Source organism: Carassius auratus, linkage group LG28B, assembly GCF_003368295.1.
Source record: "Carassius auratus strain Wakin linkage group LG28B, ASM336829v1, whole genome shotgun sequence".
NCBI lineage: Eukaryota > Metazoa > Chordata > Actinopteri > Cypriniformes > Cyprinidae > Carassius > Carassius auratus.
The window spans coordinates 8107128-8127690 of NC_039293.1; the positions used below are offsets into that span (position 1 = coordinate 8107128).

A 20563-nucleotide genomic window follows, 5' to 3' on the forward strand; every position below is an offset into this window, starting at 1 on the left:
TTCCGAGCCTGATTTTTTGTAATTATCTTTAAGCAACAAACAAGAAAGAAGGAAATTGTGCATAAACCAGATGTTTATTTGGTGTTTAATAGGCCTAACTGAATTTTGACTGTTGAAAACAATAACTGTAACCATCTGAAATGAACAGCAGTAACTGCACAGTAAGACTACATTCAGTCCAAACACAGATGATACACACATCAGACTTTAGCTTCTGTTTCTGAATTGTGTTGAAACTACAGAGAACTGGCCTTAAATAAAAGATTAACTGTAATCATGTGAAATTAAACTCAATAACTGCACAGTTCTACAATCCACACAACACAATCAACACACAGTCAATAAGAGGTTTCTTAATCAGCGTTCAGTGTTTGTTTTAGTTTTTACATTTGGTTTTAAATTAAAAAAGGTCTTTACCAGTGAGACTAAATAACAGATGCAAAAAGTATTTCATTCATCCAATAAAAAAAAAAAAAAAAAGAATTAGGGTAATGATTCATATCTATATTTTTTTTACTTGAGCCAATGAATAATAAATAACTATTGTCTCAAGTAAAAAAAATTATAGATGTGAATCATTACCCTAAAATATTTTAATTGGATGAATGAAACACTGTTTCTCAGTGTGCTACAGCAGGTGATTTTTAAATCAAATTAAGTCGATGTAATTTCAAGGTAAAATAAAAATAATCATCCTATACAGAACTTACGTTTACTTCTGGCTTTTCAAACGTGTTTGCAAGTTATACTTTACAAAAAAAAAAAAAAAAAAAGTTGTCACAGTTTAGTCTGTTTCGTTTCTCATCCAACACGTGAGAAGTTGATCTGAACATCTCTTCACGGTCTCCTCGTGTTCAGGGCTCGGACCGGTACAGCTTTAGTGCGCACTTAGCGTCAACCTCTCTCTCTCTCGTGAAGCCAATAAGGAAGTGACTAAAACTGCAATTCATCGACTGGCCGCTTGAGGCTGGCTGCAGAAGAGAGTCAGTCCCATAGACTCCCTATGTTAAATTTTTTTTATAACTCATCCGTTTAAATTATATTAAGCCTTAAAGTTCTGCATAATTAAGGGCGTGGCCACTTGAGTGACAGGTGGATTGCCACTGCTGACAATGTCTTCGCACTAGGTGGGCGTGGCTTCAGCAATCATCTCCCGCCTTTTTGCCCATTTTCGATTATCCGGGAGAGTCGCGCGGAAACGCGCTGCCAAGATGGCGACGGCCCGCTCTGCACACTTTAGGCTTCAAAACCGCTATTGAGGAGTCTATGGGTGACGTCACGGACACTACGTCCATATTTTTTTACAGTCTATGGTGCGCACAGAACACCAACGGTTGATCGCTTCCTGCTATCTGTGCCTCAGACGTGTAGCTCTGCACGTCCAGTGTTGATCGACTGCCTGTGTCCTGCGCACAGATTTTGAAATACTTCCACACAAATGACATAGCGAACCATTACAATGTAGTCTGTGCACACGAGCGCACTTCTGGAAAAATTGGCCGAAAAAAGACCAAAAACCGGTCGATTGCCAATCGCGTATTTTAATTAAAAACTGTCCGATTCCGATTCATTGCCGGTCAACCGGTGCATCCCTAGAAGTTTTGACAGCAGAAACACATTGATCTTGAGCTGGAGCTCGATGTGTGTACAGCTACAATAAAAGTATACAGCTACAATTTTACACAATAAAAAAACTCTCATTCAGAGAAGTTAGAAATATAAAATTATACAGTAAAGGGTAAACATGTATCAGTTCTTAGGGCTGGGTATCGATTCGGATGTTCCAGATCGATTTGATTTAGATTCACAAACTCGCAAATCGATTTGATTTCGATTCTCGATTCAAGTCAATGAATATAGCTATAATAAAAATACTATATGTTTAAAAAAGAAGAGTGAACATAAGTTTACAATTGGGTGATTAATAAAAATAAATGTTTCTTAATCAGCATGCAGTACACTAAGTAGACATCGAAAACGCCTCTTGTACCACTGCGGGTACCGCGGCGGCGGCGGTATAAAGTGCATTTGCAGCCTTTGACCGCTGAGTGGCGCTTTAACCACAAGTTATCAAACAAGCGCATCAAAGCACATTTTCGCTAAAAGACGTCAGTTTTGCCTCACCGATGTGTTACATTTCTTAGAACGAGAAAGAGAAAGAGTCTGTAGTTATATTTTCTAAACTACATGGTATTAAACCCTATTTTAGATGGGACACATTTAAAAGGTGTGCAGTATTATTTATATTATATTAATTATGCGTTATATTATTCGAAATAAATTGTGGTTTACCCTGCATCCGAGCATTAAAAGTGGTAGTCTATTTTAGGGGGGTAGGCTGCATGGATTAATATGCAAAATGTAAATATTTAAATATATTATGCCTATATTTTAATTTATATTTGACAGAACCTATTGGGAAAAAGACATTTGTCTGTAAACTGATTAAGAAACTGTTGCATGTTTAAATGTGAAGCACTATATAATTTCGTTCCCATTATTTAGGCATAATTTGCCTTAAAACAAGAAACGAATAAAATTAAACCGGCACGATTAAATCTTTGAAACTCTAAAGAATTAATAAAACTTCCAAACTGGCAGCTCAGCAGTGAGTCAGTGTCACGGATGGAGGACCTGTTAATATATTTTCTAGTTTATATTTCCATCTCGTTATGCCACTGGTTTAGATTATTATTATTATTTTTTTCTTATAGAACTTATTTGTAAATAGAGCAGTCACTGTCTGTGTAACTGTCAGATGTGATAGTGAAATGTGTGTGTTAATGAATTCCAATCAGTCGTAAATGGGACGCCCTTATTATCAGAAGTTCATTCAAAACGCCACATTTTATTTTCAAGCGTACTAGTGGCGTATCAGGTCCTAAAAAAGGAAGTTTGGCAGCATATTACAGATCCTATTACTGGCTCTCATAATAAAAGTTAAAAGAAAAACCGTATGTAATATATATAATATTTTTTTCAAAATGCTGTTTAATATGTACCCGATTAAGGAGAATTAAAATGCAGACGTATTAATGAACAAAACGTTCAGACGTTAAACGCACTATTTACGCGTGGCTGGGAGCAGGTGTAGATTACTTTCGTACCAACTAATATTTGGAAAAAACGAACGTTTTAATGAATCCGAAAATTTACGCCAAAACCATTTTACACGCGATTTACATAAAATTCGTTCTGCTCGTGTTTCATGAATGAGACCCAATGCTGTCTGCGGAAATAAATATGGGACAAAAAATCGATTCATGGCCTTTGAGAATCGATTTTGAATTGACCAGATTTAAAAAAACGATGAATCGAAAAATATATTTTTTTACCCAGCCATAATTGTTATGCTGTAAGGATACAGAATTTGTGATGTTAGTGCTGTCAGTAGAAACAGGCCACTGATCTACTGAGTGTGTGTGTGTGTGTGTGTGTGTGTCCATCAGAACGCTGAGTCCGTGGAGGTGGACAGTATTCCTCTTCCAGACATGCCTCATGCTCCATCCAGCATCCTCATCCAGGACATTCCCCTGCCTGGAGCTCAGCCGCCCTCCATCCTGAAGAAGAGCTCCTCCCTCGGGTCAGAACACACACACACACACACACACACACACTCTCTGTACACACTCACTAGCCGTGTTTCCACTGTTGGGCTTAAACTGGGCGTGCTAGTACAGGCCAGGGCCTGACATGTTTCCACTGTCTCTTCCGGGGCTTGATCGTGCCTTCTCGGGGCTTCCTGAGGACCAACAGTCAGGGTTTTTTGGCCTGACAAAAACCCTGGGTCAAAGCGTGCCAGCTGGGGCTAGAGGAGGGGTTATGAACAAAAGAGGAGTTTCTCTGCATCTGGAGAGCTCAGTGCTGCAGATCATTTCAGAGAGATGAGACTTTTTAAAGTAAGTTGAGCTCAAAACTCACTCTTAGTTATCAGCAAGTGTTTGAAATAACTTGATCTGATGTGGATTATAATCACTAAACAAGGCAGAAATATTTATAAGCGAAAGAATATTTAAAAGACTATGCACGCTAAACATTAACATTACCATAGTAAACATTATAAATACGACCGCTTGAAGAAATCAGTTGTCAGCTTCTTATCCTCTATTCTCTATCTTACTCCCTATCACAATCGTGTATTTTAGTAACTTATATTACCTGTCATTAGTCTCGTTTCGAGAGTTTTAGCTAAGCGTAGCCTATCATAAAAATATAATAATGTTTTTTTTTTGAGTATGTGATTGCGCTAGTTCCAGTTACTTAATTCTTAGTTTTCTGATAACTTCTCTTTGTTGGTGAATGATGGGGTTGCATGATGTTGTTCCTGAGAGGCGTGTAAAGGGTGGGTTTTAGTGAAGCTCAGCGTACTTCAGGCCCTGACTGTGGAAACTGGAAACTACTGGCCCAAGACTATTAGCCCCACCGGCCTGTTTTAAGCCCTGGATCGCACTGACCCCACAGTGGAAATGCTGCTACTCTCTCTCTCTTTCTCTCTCTCTCTCTGTCCATCTCATAGCTGATCGAACCCTAACGGCTCTACTGGGAGATCATTTATGAGAGTTTAATGTAGTATATGAAGCAACGATTTGTTTCTTTAAAAATAAATCTCTATTTATTTTCTTACAGGAATAAAATTAGATTAATTCAGATTCTTATCCTTACTAGTATCTGACCTGATTCACATATTCTTTAAACTGAGAATGAGTGCATGTGTTCAGTGTGTCAGTTGCTGTGTTTGGTCAGAGAACCCTAGCCCAGGAGAGACTGTCAATGTGTGTTCACTCGTGTGTTTCAGGAAGGGCTCAACACTGTCAGCGGCCGCTCTAGCTGGAGTCCCTCGCCTGCCACCGGGACGCAAACCCCCGGGACCCCCGCCGGGGCCACCTCCACCACAGGTCGTGCAGCTGTACGCTAACACCCGCCGCACAGGTATACTGACACCTGCCGCACGGTTACGCTGACACCCGCCGCACGGTTACACTAACACCCGCCGCACAGGTACACTAACACCCGCCGCACAGTTACGCTGACACCCGCCGCACAGTTACGCTGACACCCGCCGCACAGTTACGCTAACACCCGCCGCACAGGTATACTGACACCTGCCGCACGGTTACGCTGACACCCGCCGCACGGTTACACTAACACCCGCCGCACAGGTACACTAACACCCGCCGCACAGTTACGCTGACACCCGCCGCACAGTTACGCTGACACCCGCCGCACGGTTACGCTAACACCCACCGCACGGTAACGCTGACACCCGCCGCACAGTTACGCTGACACCCGCCGCACGGTTACGCTGACACCCACCGCACGGTTACGCTAACACCCGCCGCACGGTTACGCTGACACCCGCCGCACAGTTACGCTGACACCCGCCGCACGGTTACACTAACACCCGCCGCACAGTTACGCTGACACCCGCCGCACGGTTACACTAACACCCGCCGCACGGTTACACTAACACCCGCCACACGGTTACGCTGACACCCGCCGCACGGTTACACTAACACCCGCCGCACAGTTACGCTGACACCCGTCGCACGGTTACGCTGACACCCGCCGCACGGTTACACTAACACCCGCCGCACAGGAACACTAACACCCGCCGCACAGTTACGCTGACACCCGTCGCACAGTTACGCTGACACCCGTCGCACGGTTACGCTGACACCCGCCGCACGGTTACACTAACACCCGCCGCACAGGTACGCTAACACCCGCCGCACAGTTACGCTGACACCCGCCGCACAGTTACGCTGACACCCGCCGCACGGTTACGCTGACACCCGCCGCACAGGTACACTAACACCCGCCGCACAGTTACGCTGACACCCGCCGCACAGGTACACTAACACCCGCCGCACAGGTACACTAACACCCGCCGCACAGGTACACTAACACCCGCTGCACAGTTACGCTGACACCCGCCGCACAGGTACACTAACACCCGCCGCACAGTTACGCTGACACCCGCCGCACAGTTACGCTGACACCCGCCGCACAGTTAAGCTGACACCCGCCGCACAGTTACGCTGACACCCGCCGCACAGTTAAGCTGACACCCGCCGCACGGGTACACTAACACCCGCCGCACAGTTACGCTGACACCCGCCGCACAGTTACGCTGACACCCGCCGCACAGTTAAGCTGACACCCGCCGCACAGTTAAGCTGACACCCGCCGCACAGTTACGCTGACACCCGCCGCACAGTTAAGCTGACACCCGCCGCACGGGTACACTAACACCCGCCGCACAGTTACGCTGACACCCGCCGCACAGTTACGCTGACACCCGCCGCACAGTTACGCTGACACCTGTTTGTTTCCTGTCAGAGGGCGGTGGTTCAGACTCTGAGATGATGGACACCGGAGGGAGAGACAGTGACAGCGAAGCAGACGATGACAGTGACTCACAGGACGACAGCGACACCGAGAGAGACGATGCTGATGCTGATATCAGAATGACATCAGATCGCCATGATGACGAGGACAAACACACAGGTACGTCGTAGGATTTACATTCAGCAGAAGTAAGAGTACTTTCACTACAACAAAAGATTATGCTCAGACAGGTGACATTCGAGAGTTAAGAGGAGTGTTCGACTGGACTTAAAGATCGATCCGTGTAGGACATCAAAGTAAAGCGAGAGAAAGCATATGGAGAGATCTGCTCTCTTATAGCTTTCACAGTACTTTGTTGTCATGCACCAATCGATCTAATCAGCACTGCTTCAAGTCGAACACATCTAAGCAGTCATCAGAGGAAGCATCAAGTTGCCACGCTACAGTGTTTCCAAGTCTGCGGTTTGGGGAAACCCTCCATAAAACATTTTACCCCCTGGAATACCGGTGGACCCCTCTTGAAACGTGATTGGAATAGTTTTGAGTAGCAGTTGGTCTTGTGAAAACCTGACAACCCTGCTACGCACGGAAATGTTTGAAATGAACATACTTCAAAATGGCACATTGAAATTACTCAGTGTTATGGTGCATTTCATTAGACTTTGACTTAATATATATATATATATATATATATATATATATATATATATATTAAGTTAATATTAGGGCTGCTGATTAATCACATGCAATTGTCATGCATGTCTCGTCATTTGGCTGCAGCACATCCAATATAGACAGTTTCCCTGATTGGTTTTACTGTAGTTTGTTGCAGTTTGTATCTATATTCAAGGGTGAATGAAGAATGTTTCGGATTGAATCTCAAAATTTTAAGTCAAAAGCTAACCAACGAATATTTGAATAATTGAAAATTCTGGTCCAGCCCTATCGCAAACAAAGTCTTTAAAAAAATATATATGAAGTGACTGAAGTGACGTGACATTCAGCCAAGTATGGTGACCCATACTCAGAATTCGTGCTCTGCATTTAACCCATCCAAGTGCACACACACAGAGCAGTGAACACACACACACACACACACACACACACTGTGAGCACACACCCGGAGCAGTGTTCATCATTTATGCTGCGGCGCCCGGGGAGCAGTTGGGGGTTCGATGCCTTGCTCAAGGGCTCCTCAGTCGTGGTATTGAAGGTGGAGAGAGAGCTGTACATGCACTCCCCCCACCCACAATTCCTGCCGGCCCGGGACTCGAACTCGAACTCACAATCTTTCGATTGGGAGTCCAACCCTCTAACCATTAGGCCACAACTTCGATAAGACGATACGGCGATTCTGAAGGAAATGGTTCAGCAGTTTTTAGGTCAAGTGACACAGCTGTAGGAATGAAGTTTTGACGTGTTTTTCTTTGCTCAGGTCGCAGCGTGCGATTCGCTGACATGCCACCGCCAAAAGAGAAGAGGAAGAGGAGGGTGAAGACGCCGAAGAGCATCACACCACTGCAGGCTATGATGCTCCGGATGGCAGGTGTGCGATCTCATCATCGTCACACTTAACACTTTAAACAATACAGCTTTAGATGTTGACTTATGTGTGTGTTTGTGCAGGTCAGTCTATCCCGGAGGATGAGGAGGAGGAAGAGGATGAAGAGGAGTACACAGATTCAGAGGAGTCGGATGCTGAGGATCAGGTCTCCACTGAAGCCGCTCAGTCATTGGTCAATCCCAGACTTCCTGTTCCATCTGCACCAATGGCAGCACAGCAGCAGCCTCCTCCACACATGCAGGCTCCACCAATCACAGGGCCTCCTCCTTTAGGACCGCCTCCTGCTCCTCCAATGAGGCCGCCGGGACCGCCGTCAGGCCCGCCCCCAGGCCCGCCTCCCGGTGCGTCATTCATTATTGTTATCATACAGATGATGCTGAAGAGCAGCAGTCATATCAGAATCATTGGTCGAGCACAAGATATCTGTGCTGAAATACTGTGATGTTTGATGGTCTGAAGAGTCTGTGACGTGTCTGGTGGTTGTTTTGGTGCAGAAGTTGAGTAGATTGTGTTGAGATGTTTGCTGATGCTGGGTTTTGTCACACACAGGCGCTCCTCCATTTCTGAGGCCCCCTGGACTCCCCGGGGCCCTCAGGGGCCCCATACCACGCATGCTGCCTCCGGGGCCCCCACCGGGACGCCCACCTGGACCCCCACCAGGACCCCCACCCGGTCTGCCCCCCGGACCCCCCCCAGAGGACCCCCGCCACGCCTGCCTCCTCCGGCCCCCCCAGGTGAGAGAGTGTGTGTGTGTGAGAAAGAGAGAGCGTGTTTGAGAGTGAGATAGAGAGAGAGTGTGTGTGCTTGTTACCTGGAATATGTGCATGCGTTCACACACAACTCGTAAAGGTCCCATAAAGACACGTGAAATCAGGGCGTGTAATGTACGAGTGGAAAACGCTAGGCACGTTAACATCAATTCCAGAATCAATCCCGGGACGTGTTTGCATTCACACAGGAGGCTACCTGGCAATGTTCGGTCAATTTTCCGAGTCCAATGTGCAGTGTGAAGGGGGCTTTTGAGAGAGAGAGAGAGAGAGAGAGAAGGATGTGGTGTCTAAAACTCTTAACCAACTTGAATATAACTTGAAAAAAAAAGCAATATTACATTTGTAATTAAGTCAAGTCACCTTTATTTATATAGCGTTTTAAACAAAATACATTGCATCAAAGCAACTGAACAACATTCATTAGGAAAACAGTATGTCAATAATGCAAAATGACAGTTAAAGGCAGTTCATCATTGAATTCAGTGATGTCATCTCTGTTAAGTTTAAATAGTGTCTGTGCATTTATTTGCAATCAAGTCAACGATATCGCTGTAGATGAAGTGACCCCAACTAAGCAAGCCAGAGGCGACAGCGGCAAGGAACCAAAACTCCATCGGTGACAGAATGGAGAAAAAAACCTTGGGAGAAACCAGGCTCAGTTGGGTGCCAGTTCTCCTCTGACCAGACGAAACCAGTAGTTCAATTCCAGGCTGCAGCAAAGTCAGATTGTGCAGAAGAATCATCTGTTTCCTGTGGTCTTGTCCTGGTGCTCCTCTGAGACAAGGTCTTTACAGGGGATCTGTATCTGGGGCTCTAGTTGTCCTGGTCTCCGCTGTCTTTCAGGGCAGTAGAGATCCTTTCTAGGTGCTGATCCACCATCTGGTCTGGATACGTACTGGATCCGGGTGACTGCAGTGACCCTCTGATCTGGATACAGACTGGATCTGGTGGCTACAGTGACCTCGGAACAAGAGAGAAACAGACTAATATTAGCGTAGATGCCATTCTTCTAATGATGTAGCAAGTATTTTAAAATCTATATGATGTTTGATAGGGAGCCAGTGCAGTGTTGACAGGACCTGGCTAATATGACCATACTTCCTGGCTCTAGTAAGAGCCCTTGCTGTTGAGAAATTACTCGTCATCCAGTTTTTTATATCGACTATGCATTCTATTAGATTTTCAAATTGGTGTCTTTCACCAGGCCGCGAAGAAATATAAAGCTGAGTATCAGCATCAGCATAACAGTGAAAGCTAACACCATGTTTCCTGATGATATCTCCCAAGGGTAACATGTAAAGCGTGAAGAGTAGTGGCCCTAGTACTGAGCCTTGAGGTACTCCATACTGCACTTGTGATCGATATGAGACATCTTCATTCACTGCTGCGAACTGATGGCGCTCATATATGAACGCTTTAAACCATGCTAATGCACTTCCGTTAATGTCAACAAAGTGTTCAAGTCTATTTCTGCCTCATATTTTAAATCTTTTAATCATTTTAACAGACTGAATCCTGCAGTGTAAGAGTGCTCTTAGGTTTTTCAACAAAAACAACAAGAAAAATGGAGAAGATAGTGGGGAGATAGATCGTACTAGTTTCTGAACACAAGAAGTTGTATATGAGCACAAAACTCTTAACTTGTCTAATGTCTGCTGCAAAACGTCCATCAGAATCAGAAAGGTTTTTTTTTTTTTTTTTTTTTTTACAAGTGTGCGCACACAAGGAATTTGTTTTAGTGACATTAGCAAATATGTAAATAAGTGTCATGTGGAAATATAAATAGACAAATATTTAAAAAAATCAATGGAAAAATAAATACATTGAATGAACAGTGCTATAGATGATAATGGAGTAAAATAAAGTTAGATGTTGGGAGCTCCTGGACTAAACTGTCCTAAGCACCATACTGTTTCCTCCCCCATATAATGTTGCGCAGCCACAAACATTGTTGTGAACTGACGTTCTCCTCCCCGTTAACTTCAAAACCAAACGCAGGAGTTAACTTTTCAGCACTAGGCTACTGTTGCTGCTGTTGCTATAGCAACAAAAGATGCCCCCGGTTCCTGTTTGTAACCAAAACGCTGTTCTTATTTTACTAAAAAAAAAAAAAAAAAATGTGTTAACACCCTTAATGCAAATGCACACTAGTCTAATGGAATAGACTTCATCATCTAATGTGTACTTGCATGGTTTGGTTTAATTTTTGCAATATACTCAATAACATAAAATCGCAGACAATATATATCGCACACCCCTGGACAGCCATCAGGACAAGACCACGTAAACCAGAGGAGAATGACAAACAAATTCCCTGTTTAATACTGTAAAGCTGTTTTGACACAATCTGCAATTCAAGTTTATTTGTATAGTGCTTTTTACGATACAAATCATCACAAAGCAACTTTATAGAAAAATTAAAGCTGCAAGCAGCGATGAACGGGCCCTCGCACCCGGGCTCACCGGCAGCGAGTGGCTTTAGTAAATAGGTGAACGGTGAGAAATATGCGTTCAAACTCATAAATATAAGTAGAATATATCAATGTTTATTCCATATATGTGCCAATCTTCCTGTGGGCCAGCAGGAGGCGCTATCATTAGAATGGAATATTGGCCTTCAGATGTGTTCAGGGCAGGACTCTTATCGAACATGTGAAGTTTGGGGAAGATTGGACATTTTATGCTTGAGTTACAACAACTTCTGTTGCTGTGGCGAGACATCAAATTTTGTCATGGCATTATAGACACGCCCTTTAACAAAAACTCAAGATCTCCACAATTTAACATTGCACAGGTCTTTAGATTAGACTGACCACAAAAAATACATTAATGTCAAAAGATTTCTAGGAGTAGTTTGTCGCAGCGTAAAACATGTCACTTCCTGTTGCCAGCAGGTGGCACTATGACTGAACATGGGCATGTAGATCTGTTAAGGGCAGAAGTCTTATCTAACATGTAAAGTTTGCGGCAGATTGGACATTGTATGTCTGAGTTACAGCAACTTCCTTTTTCATGGCGAAACATCGAAATTTGTCAGGCTGCCACGGACACGCCCTTTAACGAAACCTCAAGATCTTCGCAATTTAACATCGCAAAGGGCTTTAGATAACAATCACCAAGTTTGGTGTTGATCTGAATAAAATCTCCAGGAGGATTTGTTAAAGTACAACCATTGAAAATGTCAAAAACAACACCAATTTTGCAGAGAAAATTCAAAATAACCGGCTTCCTGTAGACATTTGGATTTCGTACCAAGAGACTTTTTTGTAGGTATTGATAAGTTACATGTGTGTACTGATTTTCGTGCATGTACGTGACACGTAGCTCGAGGCACACTCCGTTAAAAGTGTATAGGTGGTGCTATCGAGCCATTTTGCCACACCCAATGAAATATTGGCATCCAAATGTGTGCAGGTCAGGACTCTTATCAAACATGTGAAGTTTGGGCAAGATCTGAAATTTTTATGCCTGAGTTACAACAACTTCTACTCCCATGGCGAGACATCGAAATTTGTCATGGTGCCATGGACACGCCCTTTAACGAAAACTCAAGATCTTCACAATTTAACATTACACAGGCCTTTAGATTAGACTGACCACAAAAAAGACATTGTCATAACATTTCTAGGAGTAGTTCATCGCAGAGTAAAATATGTCACTTCCTGTTACCAATAGGTGGCGCTATGACTATAACTGAATATGGGCATGTCAATCTATTCAGGTCCAGAGTCTTATCAACCATGTGAAGTTTGGGGCAGATTGAACATTGTATGTCTGAGTTACAGCAACTTCATTTTTCATGGCGAATCATCGAAATTCACCAAGACACCACGTACACACCCTTTGACGAAATCTCAAGATCTTCGCAATTTAACATCGCAAAGGCCTTTAGATCAGGCATACCAAATTTGGTGTTGATCTGAATACATCTCTAAGAGGAGATCGTTAAAATACAGCGCATGGAAATGGCAAAAATGCACAAAATTTGCTCATAATATTAAAAATAACCGACTTCCTGTTGGGTTTAGAATTTTGCTCCAAGAGTCTTTTTTTGTGGGTATTGGTGTGTTACATGTGTATACCTATTTTCTAGGGGTGTAACGGTTCACAAAATTCACGGTTCGGTTCGATACGATACACTGATGTCACGGTTCGGTTCGGTTCGGTTCGATACGTTTTAGATACAGCAAAATGCAAAAACATCTCAACTTTTCAGAATGCCGCAAGTGCACCGCGGGTCATGTGACAAGAACTAACCAATCAGCTTCATCCTTTCCCGTAACAACGTTGAAAACTCAGCCAAGATGAAGGAACAGCTGATCATAGTTGTATATGGATTGCAATTTTGAAATAAATTTAGTAGCAGGGCTACTGCAAGCGATTTTTAGAGCTGCAAATCCATTTATCCTTCGCTGAAATTTCCGCGTCTCATGGAGAGAGCACGTCATTGTTGCTTAGCAAAGACAGACGCCTCATGAGCGCTTCTGCCCGAGCGCTTTGGAAAGGAGGAGAAAGACGTGCTTAGCGTTTTCCACGCGTTTTTAGGAGCGATATGTGAACGGACCCTAAGGCGCTCGCTCACTCAGCACGCGCTGAAGGCTCAATGCAAAATGTCTAATGCATTTAACAGACCAGAAATATAAGATCCTAAAATAACCAACAGGTCTGGTGTTTGGGTGCACTTTGGATTCCCTGTAAGCTATAATACTGGTGTCTAAATGCTGCAGGCATAGTTTGTTGCGTGCATGTTTCTCCTTTTTTTCGTCTTTTCCCAGATACTGACACAATAAGGTGATGTCGGCGTAAATGAGTTGACATGTTTCAAGTATTCACGCTGGTGTTTTTTTTTTTTTTTTAAAGCAATGAAGCAACCGCGCGAAGCCCTCACTATATAGGATTTTAGAAAGAATGCAGAGCACTAGTGTAGTGTGCAAACTTACCACAGTGTGGATTTCAGAAAGTGTGCAAAGACTTCACGTGCACACTTACCATAACATGGATTTACAAATAATGTTCTAAGGAGGGGCTCTCATGTCACTCTGATCGAGCAGCTCATAGATGGAATCATGCATCTCAAACAATATGTTTGAGAGTCATCTTCTTTTTCTAGTCTGTTAAACGCATTGGCCATTTTGCAACGAGCCTTCAGCGCGTACTGAGTGAGCGAGCGCCTGCTGAGTAGCCTAACATAAACATATAAGATGGTGTTTTTTTCTTCTTCGGGAGTGTCAGGGGCGTTGCCTGTTACGTCGTTTGGGTTATTGGGCTACCTTGTTGAACGCATATCATTATATTTCTCTTTTTTTTTTTTCAAATATAATTAATTAGTCCAACGAACCGTTCGGTATGCATAATGCGTACCGCGTACCGAACCGAAAGCGTCGTACCGAACGGTTCAATACGAATACGCGTATCGTTACACCCCTACTATTTTCATACATGTACGTAAAATGTAGCTTGAGGCGCACACCGCTGAACGTGTATAGGTGGCATTGTCGAGCCATTTTGCCACACCCACTTCTGAAACCCATATCAGGCGTAAAATTTCGCCAGTTCGGAGGTGTGTGCAAAGACTTTTTGAGTATATTTAGGCCTTCAAAAAGATGATTAATTTGGTACCATAATAATAATAATAATAAACAAAGCAGATACAATAGGGTCCTCACACCATCGGTGCTCGGGCCCTAATTACATTTCTACAATATTTAGTAGTAGCTTATAAGTGGTGACTGTCAGTTTACTGTCAGCAATGTAAAAAGCACTATATAAATTATGGTGACTTGACCCCTAGTTGCTGTCAATGATTTTCATCCGTGCAAAACTATTTTTCACTGTAACCAGAACTTGCTGTTTTGGCTGATTTGTTATTTCCTTGTTAGCAGAAATGTTGGCTAGTTTTAATGATAGGTTTGTGTGTTTTGTGTTGATTTGCAGGAATGCCCCCACCCCTCCGCCCCGCATGGCTCCGCCCCTCTCTATGTTCCCACCTCCACTCAATCCAAACGTGCTCAGCGCTCCGCCCAGCCTCCGGCAGAAGTCGCCCGTGGTGACAGGCTCCTCCAGTGATTCCACCCCTCTGGCCCCGCCTGCCCGGGGCTCCGTCCACCAAATGCCACCGCCCCCCGGCACCACGGCCACCATCGAGAAGCGGGCTACGGTCTCTGGCCCCGGGGCATCCTCGGCCCCGCCAGGCGGAGCCACCATCTCAGCCAAGCCACAGATCATCAACCCCAAGACGGAGGTGACGCGGTTCGTGCCCACAGCGCTTCGCGTGCGCAGGGACCGGGCCCCGGGCCGCAGAGATGAGGAGCCGTCCAAACCAGCAGTTGCGGCCAAACCCCTGCAGCCTCCCGGCGCCGCGCCGCCTGGCATCAAGACCAAGGACCAGATGTACGAGGCCTTCATGCGTGAGATGGAGGGGCTGCTGTGAGCTCCTGTACATCCACCAGATTGTGTTTTAACTTTAGATGTGAATAAATGCCAGATGTCAAACTCAGCTAATCTTCAGTCTGTCAGTTTGTCTTTACAGTCTTTTGCTTCACAGTTCTTTAGACGTAACCAATCACACTGTGGTGGAATTATGCATTTGGGATACTTTATATACAACCAAAATACATAATTTTTCAATCATCAAACCACCTTTTAAGGGGTCATACAATGATGCTAAATATTACATTATTTGTGACACTGGACCACAAAAACAGTCATAAGGGGAAAACATCATACATTTGTCTGAGGTACTACTTTTTGAAAATCTGGAATCTGAGGGAGCAAAAAAGTCAAAATACTGAGAAAATCATCTTTAAAATTGTTCAGATGAAGTTCTTCGCAATGCAATTTAATCATCAAAAATGAAGTTCTGATATATTTACGGTAGGAAATTTGGGTGGGTGGTGGTCGTGGACGAGTCTTAACATTGATAAAGAATATTTCTTTGGATTTGAAACTATAGTCTTTACAACTTTGAAGATCTTATTTATGCACCAAGAGCATGTAACACTCCAAAGAGAAATGAAAAATTTAAATCGCACCTCATAACACCTCTTTAAGTACCTCAAAACAACAAAATAAAAGCAGTCCAAAAAGTGACGTGACTTTCAGCCAAGTATGGTGACCCATACTCAGAATTCGTGCCCTGCAATTAACCCATCCGAAGTGCACACACACAGAGGACTGAACACACACACACACACACTGTGAAAACACACCTGGAGCAGTGGGCAGCCATTTATGCTGCGGCGCCCGGGGAGCAGTTGGGGGCTTGGTGCCTTGCTCAAGGGCACTTCAGTCGTGGTATTAAAGGTGGAGAGAGAACTGTACAGTCGTGGCCCAAAGTTTTGAGAATTACATAAATATTGGACATTGGAAAAGTTGCTGCTTAAGTTTTTATAATAGCAATTTGCATATACTCCAGAATGTTATGAAGAGTGATCAGATTAATTGCATAGTCCTCCTTTGCCATGAAAATTAACTTAATCCCAAAAAACCTTTCCACTGCATTTCATTGCTGTCATTAAAGGACCTGCTGAGATCATTTCAGTAATCGTCTTGATAACTCGGGTGAGAATGTTGACGAGCACAAGGCTGGAGATCAAAAGCGTTAGCACTCGTTAGCTTGTCATTAGCGTTTTCTTTTCTCCTCTCCTCTCCTCTCTCACGCTGCAGTTTTCCACAAGTTCATCAAACAACCGCAGTAAGAATATTTCATCAAGCACGGTGAGTAATGGCTTCTCCTACAATTGTTATTTGCACCTCTTGCCACATGTACAGTTTATCTATCTCTGTCGCTGATGAGGGATTCACATGTGATAAATGCAGGGAAACAGTTAGGCTGACAGAGAAGATTTCAGAATTAGAGACACGCATCCAAACTTTAATTGAGGACAGTAAGAATGTTAGGGCTCTAGATATGGCTTTGGATGCGTCTAGCTCAGGGATTCCTGTACATTGTCCGGTTCCAGCAGAGCCCCTGCAGCAGGGCAACTGGGTGACGGTGAGGCAGCGTAGTCGTGGGTCAAAACACCGCTCTTCTGTTCCGATCAAAACATTAAACAGGTTCTCCCCACTCAGTGATGCACCCACTGAGAAACCTGATGAAAGTGCTCTAGTTATTGGCGATTCTATTGTACGGAACGTGAATATAGAGACACCAGCCACCATAGTCAAATGTTTACCGGGAGCCAGAGCGCCTGACATCTTGGCAAATTTAAAAGTGCTGGCTAATGCTAAACGTAAATACAGTAAGATTGTTATTCATGCCGGCGCTAATGATGTTCGACTTCGCCAGTCGGAGATCACTAAAAATAACTTTAAAGAGGTGTGTGAACTTGCAAGCACGATGTCAGACACTGTAATATGCTCTGGTCCCCTCCCTGCTTACCGTGGTGATGAGATGCATAGCAGATTGTCATCACTCAATGGCTGGATGTCTAAGTGGTGCCCACAGAATAACATAGGTTTCATAGACAATTGGACGAGCTTTTGGGGCAGACCTGACCTGTTTAAAAGAGATGGTCTTCATCCCTCCCGGGGTGGAGCTGCTCTTCTCTCTAGAAATATGGCAAATAGTCTTAGTGTTTATACTTGACTAACTGGGGCCCAGGTCAGGAAGCAGACAGACTGGCTAAACCGACCGTCTGCTAGCTGCCTCCCGTCACAGAGGTCAGTTAATTCTCAGCACATAGAGACTCTTTCACCTAGATATCACACTATAGAGACTGTGTCTGTTCCACGAACTAGAAAATACAAAAAACGTCCAAACCAAGTTAAGGTTAACAATTTAATTGAGGTTCAACAAATAAAAAACAAATGCAATACGGATAAACAAATGATAAAGATTGGCTTATTGAATATCAGATCCATTTCTACGAAAACACTTTTTGTAAATAATATGATAACTGATCATAATATAGATGTGCTCTGCTTGACAGAAACCTGGCTAAAACCTGATGATTACATTATTTTAAATGAGTCCACCCCCCAAGATTATTGTTATAAACACGAGCCGCGTCTAAAAGGCAAAGGGGGAGGTGTTGCTTCAATTTATAATAACGTTTTCAGGATTTCTCAGAGGGCAGGCTTCAAGTATAACTCGTTTGAAGTAATGGTGCTTCATATAACATTATCCAGAGAAACCAATGTTAATGATAAATCCCCTGTTATGTTTGTACTGGCTACTGTATACAGGCCACCAGGGCACCATACAGACTTTATTAAAGAGTTTGGTGATTTTACATCCGAGTTAGTTCTGGCTGCAGATAAAGTCTTAATAGTTGGTGATTTTAATATCCATGTCGATAATGAAAAAGATGTATTGGGATCAGCATTTATAGACATTCTGAACTCTATTGGTGTTAGAAAACACGTTTCAGGACCTACTCATTGTCGAAATCATACTCTAGATTTAATACTGTCACATGGAATTGATGTTGATAGTGTTGAAATTATTCAGCCAAGTGATGATATCTCAGATCATTATTTAGTTCTGTGTAAACTTCATATAGCCAAAATTGTAAATTCTACTTCTTGTTACAAGTATCGAAGAACCATCACTTCTACCACAAAAGACAGCTTTTTAAGTTATCTTCCTGATGTATCCGAATTCCTTAGCATATCCAAAACCTCAGAACAACTTGATGATGTAACAGAAACTATGGACTCTCTCTTTTCTAGCACTTTAAATACAGTTGCTCCTTTACGCTTAAGAAAGGTTAAGGAAAACAGTTTGACACCATGGTATAATGAGCATACTCGCACCCTAAAGAGAGCAGCCCGAAAAATGGAGCGCAGCTGGAGGAAAACAAAACTAGAGGTATTTCGTATTGCTTGGCGGGAAAGTAGCATATCCTACCGAAAAGCATTAAAAACTGCTAGATCTGATTACTTTTCTTCTCTTTTAGAAGAAAACAAACATAACCCCAGGTATTTATTCAATACAGTGGCTAAATTAACGAAAAATAAAGCCTCAACAAGTGTTGACACTTCCCAACACCACAGCAGTAATGACTTTATGAACTACTTTACTTCTAAAATCGATACTATTAGAGATAAAATTGCAACCATTCAGCCGTCAGCTACAGTTTCGCATCAGACAGTGCACTATAGACCCCCTGAGGAACAGTTCCACTCATTCTCTACTATAGGAGAGGAAGAATTGTATAAACTTGTTAAATCATCTAAACTTACAACATGTATGTTAGACCCTATACCATCTAAGCTCTTAAAAGAGGTGCTTCCAGAAGTCATAGGTCCTCTTCTGACTATTATTAATTCCTCATTGTTATTAGGACATGTCCCCAAAACCTTCAAACTGGCTGTTATTAAGCCTCTCATAAAAAAGCCACAACTTGACCCCAGAGAACTAGTTAATTATAGACCAATCTCGAATCTCCCTTTTCTGTCCAAGATACTAGAAAAGGTGGTATCCTCACAATTATATTCCTTCTTAGAGAAAAATGGTATATGTGAGGATTTCCAGTCAGGATTTAGACCGTATCATAGTACTGAAACTGCTCTCCTTAGAGTTACAAATGATCTGCTCTTATCATCTGATCGTGGGTGTATCTCTCTATTAGTTTTATTGGATCTTAGTGCTGCGTTTGACACAATTGACCACAACATTCTTTTGCATAGACTTGAACACTTTGTTGGCATCAGTGGAAGTGCATTAGCATGGTTTAAATCGTACTTATATGACCGCCATCAGTTCGTAGCAGTGAATGAAGATGTATCATATCGATCACAAGTGCAGTATGGAGAACCTCAAGGCTCAGTTCTAGGGCCGCTACTCTTCACGCTTTATATGTTACCCTTGGGAGATATCATCAGGAAACATGGTGTTAGCTTTCACTGTTATGCTGATGATACGCAGCTCTATATTTCCTCGCAGCCCGGTGAAACACACCAATTTGAAAAACTAATGGAATGCATAGTCGATATAAAAAATTGGATGACGAGTAATTTCTTACTGCTAAATTCAGAAAAAACAGAGGTGTTAATCATAGGGCCTAAAAACTCTACTTGTAATAACCTAGAACACTGTCTAAGACTTGATGGTTGCTCTGTCAATTCTTCGTCATCAGTTAGGAACCTAGGTGTGCTACTTGATCGCAATCTTTCCTTAGAAAGCCACGTTTCTAGCATTTGTAAAACTGCATTTTTCCATCTCAAAAATATATCTAAATTACGGCCTATGCTCTCAATGTCAAATGCAGAAATGTTAATCCATGCATTTATGACTTCAAGGTTAGACTACTGTAATGCTTTATTGGGTGGTTGTTCTGCACGCTTGGTAAACAAACTACAGCTAGTCCAAAATGCAGCAGCAAGAGTTCTTACTAGAACCAGGAAGTATGACCATATTAGCCCGGTCCTGTCCACACTGCACTGGCTCCCTATCAAACATCGTATAGATTTTAAAATATTGCTTATTACTTATAAAGCCCTGAATGGTTTAGCACCTCAGTATTTGAATGAGCTCCTTTTACATTATACTCCTCTACGTCCGCTACGTTCTCAAAACTCAGGCAATTTGATAATACCTAGAATATCAAAATCAACTGCGGGCGGCAGATCCTTTTCCTATTTGGCGCCTAAACTCTGGAATAACCTACCTAACATTGTTCGGGAGGCAGACACACTCTTGCAGTTTAAATCTAGATTAAAGACCCATCTCTTTAACCTGGCATACACATAACATACTAATATGCTTTTAATATCCAAATCCGTTAAAGGATTTTTAGGCTGCATTAATTAGGTAAACTGGAACCGGAACACTTCACATAACACCGTATTTTCTACATCATTAGAAGAATGGCATCTACGCTAATATTTGTCTGTTTCTCTCTTGTTCCGAGGTCACCGTGGCCACCAGATCCAGTCT

The 20563-nt window shown here is 43.0% G+C and overlaps 1 protein-coding gene across 1 annotated transcript in view; it reads left to right on the forward strand.

Annotated features, from left to right (window-relative positions):
- LOC113067484 (WW domain-binding protein 11-like) overlaps nt 1-15178 on the forward strand; it is a gene marked incomplete at its 5' end in the record, with an annotated part of 15637 nt that extends 459 nt beyond the window's left edge. The window contains 8 exon segments of the mRNA XM_026239902.1: nt 3450-3583; nt 4796-4929; nt 6340-6507; nt 7784-7894; nt 7975-8253; nt 8462-8605; nt 8608-8656; nt 14617-15178. Of these exon segments, the coding sequence (XP_026095687.1) occupies nt 3450-3583; nt 4796-4929; nt 6340-6507; nt 7784-7894; nt 7975-8253; nt 8462-8605; nt 8608-8656; nt 14617-15112 (1515 nt within the window).
- Between the last annotated feature and the right edge of the window lie 5385 nt (nt 15179-20563).